Source organism: Brachyistius frenatus, unplaced genomic scaffold (assembly GCF_029030835.1).
Source record: "Brachyistius frenatus isolate BFR_SWC_R1_liver_20210118 unplaced genomic scaffold, ASM2903083v1 Contig_77, whole genome shotgun sequence".
In the NCBI taxonomy this organism is placed as follows: domain Eukaryota; kingdom Metazoa; phylum Chordata; class Actinopteri; family Embiotocidae; genus Brachyistius; species Brachyistius frenatus.
In genome coordinates, this window is record NW_027210676.1 from 283,384 (window position 1) to 290,417 (window position 7,034).

At 39.2% G+C, this 7,034-nt stretch overlaps 1 protein-coding gene across 1 annotated transcript; it reads left to right on the forward strand.

Annotated features, from left to right (window-relative positions):
• Positions 1-1,261: 1,261 nt before the first annotated feature.
• LOC138626795 (uncharacterized) lies at positions 1,262-4,575 on the forward strand. Its single transcript, XM_069708707.1, has 8 exons — positions 1,262-1,382; positions 1,471-1,613; positions 1,896-2,062; positions 2,454-2,543; positions 3,012-3,177; positions 3,268-3,423; positions 3,541-4,233; positions 4,346-4,575. Exons 1-8 carry the CDS (start codon positions 1,328-1,330, stop codon positions 4,391-4,393), a joined length of 1,518 nt encoding a protein of 505 aa, XP_069564808.1. The 5' UTR covers positions 1,262-1,327; the 3' UTR covers positions 4,394-4,575.
• Positions 4,576-7,034: the final 2,459 nt, after the last annotated feature.

A 7,034-nucleotide genomic window follows, 5' to 3' on the forward strand; every position in this document is an offset into this window, starting at 1 on the left:
CAGCATAAAGAGCCTTTAGTCTGGTCTCTATCTGCTAACTTACATCTGTTATGTTGGCTACATTTACCTAAAAGCTGTTGCTGTTGTAGATGTATATATATATATATTGATAGATAGATAGATAGATAGATAGATAGATAGATAGATAGATAGATAGATAGATAGATAGATAGATAGATAGATAGATAGATAGATAGATAGATAGATAGATAGATAGATAGATAGATAGATAGATAGATAGATAGATAGATAGATAGATAGAAAGTACACCTTGTGAAGTCGATTTTTTTTTCTGCTCTTCCCATATTGTTTACTGTTCATTATATGCACAGTCAGATAATTTGCACACATTAAACCGACTCTTTACAAAAACGGAGCCAGTGATAACATTTGACCCCGAATGTCACCACTCCCCCAGAGGAGCACATTATGACTCACAAAGATATATGAAAAGGACAGAGCACTGTTAAGACTGTTGAAATTCTGGGTCATGGTACTGTAGCAATATTTAGTCATAGATGGAACATAACAGTGGACTTATTGGCTAGATACATATCTATCAACATTAAGAATATCTATTACATGAACACTGGAATAAGGTACAGTCAGTGTTTGGCCAGTTGCATATTAACAAGAATGAACAGTTAACATTAGGTCGTGCTAAAATCCAGTCTCATCCCGTTCAGTATGACACAGACTCTTTCTGGTTATTGATTCTCCCCCATAGGGAGTTCCTACTACTCCCCACATAGCTAAAACTGATTGAGGTGATTCATCACAGATGTGTCAGCCAGGGGGGGGAATGAGTTATCCATTATTTGTGAAAACCTCAATAACAAACCCGGGAAATATCTCATCTTACTTGTTTAGGCCCCCCAAAAACTTTGCGAACATACTGAATCTTCCAAAATATTTCCATTCTTTCACTCATATGCTCCTGTCTTACCCACTATGATCTGAATTCATTGCACACCCAGGTCAGAAAACACAAAAGATCTACTGCTGACGCAACTCCCATTACTATGGTAATCAGATGCTCCATGGGTAAAATCTCTCTTCTGAAAAACCACGACTGTGCTCATAAACCACAGAGTCTGTACTGCTTACTTTCCGTTTCTATTCAGGAAGCTCTTGCTGTCTTTCTTATGCAAATTTGCTGTGTGAACTCTACTGTGCCGTTGCCGTCTGACACTGCTTTCCAGACCAGTGGAAAAATATGCGTAATTGTAAATGTCATGTGTCTATATCTCCCATGTAGGTTCATACTCCCTCAAAACACTTTCAGTTGGAGATTACAGACAGTTCTGAAGCTAAGAGAAGCATTTTAATGTTTGCTGAAATGACACCAGGTTCAAACCACACACAGCTAATCTCAAGGACAGGTACGTACTCTCTACTTAAAAATGCAATATATGGAAAGATAATGAGCTTTACAATAAACTGATAATTTACTGTTTACTCTTTTTTAAGGGATTGAAAGGAACTGCTGCATACTGTACAGGCAACAAAAAGCCAGATCTGAAAAGATCTGCCACTTTTCACAGTCAAGACCAAAAGTTCAAAAACATAAAAAGTCACTCTGCATTAGAAGCTGTCTGAAGTTTTGCTTTAAGGTAAGAACTGCTTCCAAATCTCACTGTAACAGGTTAGCGTTAGGGTAAAAAATAAATAAATGTCATACGCTAAATTACAAGCATGGAAAACAGGTACGGGAGTAAACAGGATTTTCTGCAGCACCTGCTTTACGCTACAATGATGCCCCTGATACACTGAGCCGCTTTCAGGCTGTGGTTGATACCTCCTGGAAAATAAGCAAATTAGACTGTTGAAGTATTGCATCACTGCGTACATTTGGAATCAAATGACTGGATGCCTGCCTGTGTGGTCTTGATCAGGATCGAGCAAGGATGGAGCAATGGGAACCAACAGGGGATTCTTGTGCTGAAGGGACTGAAAGGAGACTCAGGGAACTGGCATCAAAGTGGTTCATCGAGACTCAAGTGCCACTCATCGTCAACAACGGCCTCTTCCCTACTTGGTTCCTGGGTTTCATCACCAGAAAGTAAGTATTTTTTTATAAGGAAACAATTGGAAATAACAAACTTTTACTCTTAATATTAGTGTACTTTAGTTTGTAAAATCACATCCCCTAAAATGCCACGATGCTCTATTTTTATGGAGAATCTCGCTTTGTTTTTTTAAGTAGTTTCGCTTTTTCATTATAATGCTACATAAAGAGCACAAGGGACAGTCATATAAGACCTGAGTACCGGTAATGGCAGGTTTATGGAAAGGGCTCATAATGAAACGGGTTTTCCTAGGGGATTTACGTGACTTGCCTCTCGTCAAAATCTGCCTCGCTGTTCCTGTAAACGTTTGACAAATGGGCTTCAAACACGCAGGTGACAGTTTTGAAATAAAGGATTTTAAACCTGTGTTTGGTCTGTCTACAGGGATGCTGAAGAAATACTCAGAGAGAAGGAGCTGGGCTGCTTCTTGATCCGTCTCAGCGATAAGGCGATTGGATACATACTGTCCTATAAGTGAGTCTTGATTTAGTGTAAAGAAGCTGTTGTTCTATAGTCTGCATTGTATTAAAGATGTATGATATTCATGTGCAGCTGCATATAGTGTAATCCTCAGAAATCAATACTGCTTCTATGAGTTTTGATGTGATCATTACTGTGAAGATCCTATGAAGTGTGTCAAATTTTTTAGGACTCCTTCGAAGCTATTTTTTTTTGTAGCTTTCCTTATCAGAGGACATTCAGGCTCCAAAATTCACAAATGGGATGTTTCCGTGTTACATTTACTCTCACACAGACCGAAGCACTATACTGTCTTCAGTCAGTCACCGCAAATCTTGTTTGCAAAGCAAATTCCTTTCATTTGTATTATTCTTTATGTATTTAAAATTGCAAATTAATTATCAGTTCGCTCTGACTGTAACACGGAGCCAACAATAATGTGTTGTCAGCACTTTAACAAACACTTTTTTTTGTCCGTTGCAGAGGCAGGGATCGGTGCCGACATTTTGTGATAAACCAAAGTGAAACGGGACAGTTTGTAGTCTGCGGAGACACTGAGGGACACGACACAGTGCCTGAGTTAATAGAATACTACAAGTCAAGCCCCGTTGAGCCATTTGGAGAGTATCTGACATCTTCGTGTTTTGCGGTGAGACAAAACTCTTTTTTTTTTGGTGTCCTTTCTTCAAATAACACCGATCCAGGATGGGGTTCTGTAACTGGTGTTTTGTTCCGGCAGGAACTGAATGAAGACCTGTATGATATCATCCAGCTCAGTCCCAAAGAAAAACCTGTTGCTGCTGTCAGAGCTGTGAAGAACACACGAAAACATCAGACTAACCCAACCCAGGAGCAGCAACCTAAACAGCCAACAAAGAGCAACAGGACACTAGAGGTGACTACAGTCCTTAAAATAAGGAGACATCATCCTCACTGACATGTTACACTGAAATTATGACTGTATCGATATCTCCAAGTTGACTTTAAGAAACTGGCTTGTTTTTTAAAACAGGAAGTACCCCCTTTGCCTCGGAGGAGCAGGCACCTTGATTGTGGCCCCCTCAATGACCATGATAGAGTTTTGTATGCTCAACTCATGAAGCAATCACCCAGAGCCCAACAAATGTGTCAGGACAGTTCACCCAGGGCTAACCCAGGGAGAGCTGAGAGGTTGACCACCAAGGATCAGCACATTGGCAGGTGTAGTCCTCTGTCAGAATCAGAATACTCAGAGCTCGACCTGCTGGACGGCAGGAGCAGGTCTCTGCCGCTCTTGGATATCAGCTCTGATGGGGAGCAATCCTACAGACTGAGCGCGCCTCCCGACACCCCACCGAGACTCTCCCCCAAGCCAATCAGAATACCGACAGGGTGTGTCCCGCCGTCAGAGAGAACGGATCAGTGCAGCAAGCCAGGCAGCAGCCACAGTCTGGACTACATGAATAACAATGCGGTTTATCACCTGGCTGGCAGGTCTGGTAGCCCACACACTATATCCTTTGACACTAGAGCCTTAAAACAGAAGCAGCACAGTGATTCTGTGTATGCTGAGGTCCTTGTTGAAGCTCCCACGGGCTGCCTCCCTCATGACAGTACATATGAGCTGATTCCCATCCACAAGGAAACAATCAAACCCAACAGAAACGCGTATGAGACTCTGGAGGACAACAGACGCAAACATAACACCTCATCCTGGGGATTAAAGGTCAGTCAATTTATTCAAAATGCTCTAATTTATATACTTCATTCTCTACATTAAACTTAATATTCATCCCATTTTATTTTTTTTTTCTAATAATCGTCTTTATCTCCAACAGAATGACAAGTGGAAATGGCTCTTCCCGGAGGCCAAGAGGAAATGGTGAAGAGGTTACCTGACCAGCTACTGAAGAAAATGTTTACTAATTTGACACTACTGTGGCCAATATACACTCTGTGACAACTTGTTTTATATATTCAACATAAAAATGACATCATCTGTATTTTGTTTTTTTAATGTATTAATTTAAAAGTGACCATATGGTTGGAATTTTCTTTGAAGATATAAACCAATGTGCTATTAATAAAACAAACTGTTATGTCATTATTAAACACAAGAGCCTCTAAAATGATTGTTTTCTGGGTGATGACTGCAATGAAAGAGTTTACCAGTCCCTAAATGCACGACTGCAGAGGGGAAAAACATGCTGTTCAAGCTACAGTGTGTGATTCACAGTGAATAGTAGTTTATGTTGAGTGAAATTGTTTGAATCCTCTCACCAGCAGAGACAAACCTGAGTGTATTCAATATGCTTCATTTGTACTAAACTTTTAATGCTAGATCACAAAATGTTTACTTCTTGGCAGGTGCAGTTGACGGTTTTTGTGTAAAAAGAGGGAGGTTACAGTTGACAAAATGATAGATAAGACAATAGCAGAAATAAGTTTAATCATGAGTAAATGGAGATAAAAACAGTGGAGTGTCAAGATGTAAATAATATATCACCATACAAGGGAGAGTTACCTTTTGTGTTTGCTTTCAAAACTGTGCACAGCATGCTATCCCCAGGGGATGCACTTTTATTGTGGTTTTCCTTCGTGGACCTGAAGAGCATTCCTGTTAAAAGATAATTTCTCATATTAATTCCGAGAATTACCGTGTACTCAGTGGAAATTCCTCCAAACTCACATGTACACTGTTTAACGATCTGAGCTCTAATGTTTGGACTGCCTGTTGCTGCCATCAGTGGAGCGCTTCCTTCACAGGAAACTTTATTTGCATACAGATTTCAAACGTCTGTACATGACAATGGTGAGGAAGTGGGTCATTCGTGCTGAAATGTCATCTATTTTCTTTCATCACGTTGCTCTTTTGCTTTTATAATTATAGTTTTAGTGAGGCTAGTAAAACTCCAGTAAAGCTAATACCTCCATCTGTTTACTTGAGCACTTTCACCGTTACTTTGTTGAGCAGTTGACAACAAGTACTTCCACTGAATGACAGAAAATTAGACAGATATTAGGAAATATGCTGTTTCTTCTGAATGTCATGTAATAAAAACCAGGATATGCTAAACCACTAAAATATCAACAACTTTGACATTTCTGTCATGTTCTCTTTTCACAACTGAGATCCACATGATAAAGTGTCACTGGAAAACAAAAGGTAATGTTTTTAAATACTTACAACAGATAAATAAGATGTCACAACTGCCTGATTGTATGAGTGGGTTTCTGAACTTCTGAGTTACACAATAACAAAGCAAACCAGGTTTATGTGAAATACACAGAAAAAATACTTTGGCATCATGACAACACAACTAATAAGGTATACATTTCCTTTCCCTTATTTATTATTTATTTTTTTATAAATCATTTGTAAGCAGTTCATCAACATATTCCACATTTATAGCAGTTATGTGGCAGATATATGGAAATGTTTAACATTTGGATGCTACTGTATTGTCAACATCAATAAATGTTGTTAATACAGTTATGTTGTTAATAAATGACCAAGTGTAAATCAAATCTTACTGTGTTAAAACATATTTGAATGAACAAATCATTGACGGTACTCATAAAGACAAGTTGGAGCTTGAAGGTTTTTTGTGATCTGGGAAACAGTAGTTTGACAAAAAAAACGTAAAGAAAATTTAAAACTGAAAAGGCAGCTCAAGGCCTACTTATTTCTTTTGGAGCTTTCACCCACATCTCATGGTCATAATGTATTATTTGTTTATTTTGTTAAACAGGAATGGGTTCAGATGAACTATCATAAAGTTTCATTTTTATGAAAAACTAACCAGCACTAGCTTTCACAATCAACCTGTCGAATTGCCTTAATGCAGTTTGTTGAACCACTACTGTTGTTATGCTGTGAGAGCTAAAGGCAGCATCTTAAATCACATTAAATTAAAGCAGACAAGGTCTCATGGAGTGAAACCAGTAGTTTCACACTGTCTGTCCTCTCTCGACCTCAGAAACGGCTGAAATAACAGCTGCTTTACAGCCGCAGTATCACTTTACACCAGAAGCTTCTCTGCTGGAATCATAATTAACGAATGTTCCCAGTGAGACCATGTAATTAATGAAGCCACGCAATCAGCAATGCACTGCCCTGAAAATGTGATACTGCGCTCATAAAGGGAACTTGAGATAATGGAAGGAAGAATGAATTAGCTGCTCTGATGACTGCGCACTGCTTAACAGACGTAACAGACAAGTAGGTTCCTCAGTATCAACCTCTCTTCATTATTAGGTACTGTATACAGGATATCTTAAAGAAATCAATTGCTCAACATGGCTCATTTTATATTTTGGTATTAATCAATTAGTTTGCTCAGGTGCTCCTGTATGTTTTCTGTCTGCAGTTCCCCACAAGGTGCAGGTTAGATCACAACACTTTCAGTTATAGTTGGAGTTCTTCACGGCTTATTTCTTTTTGCATTGCTTGCCAATAGCTAACAGGAGAGTAACCAAAGCTCTTTCCACATAGCACACATGGCATGACATGGTGTGGGCCCTCGG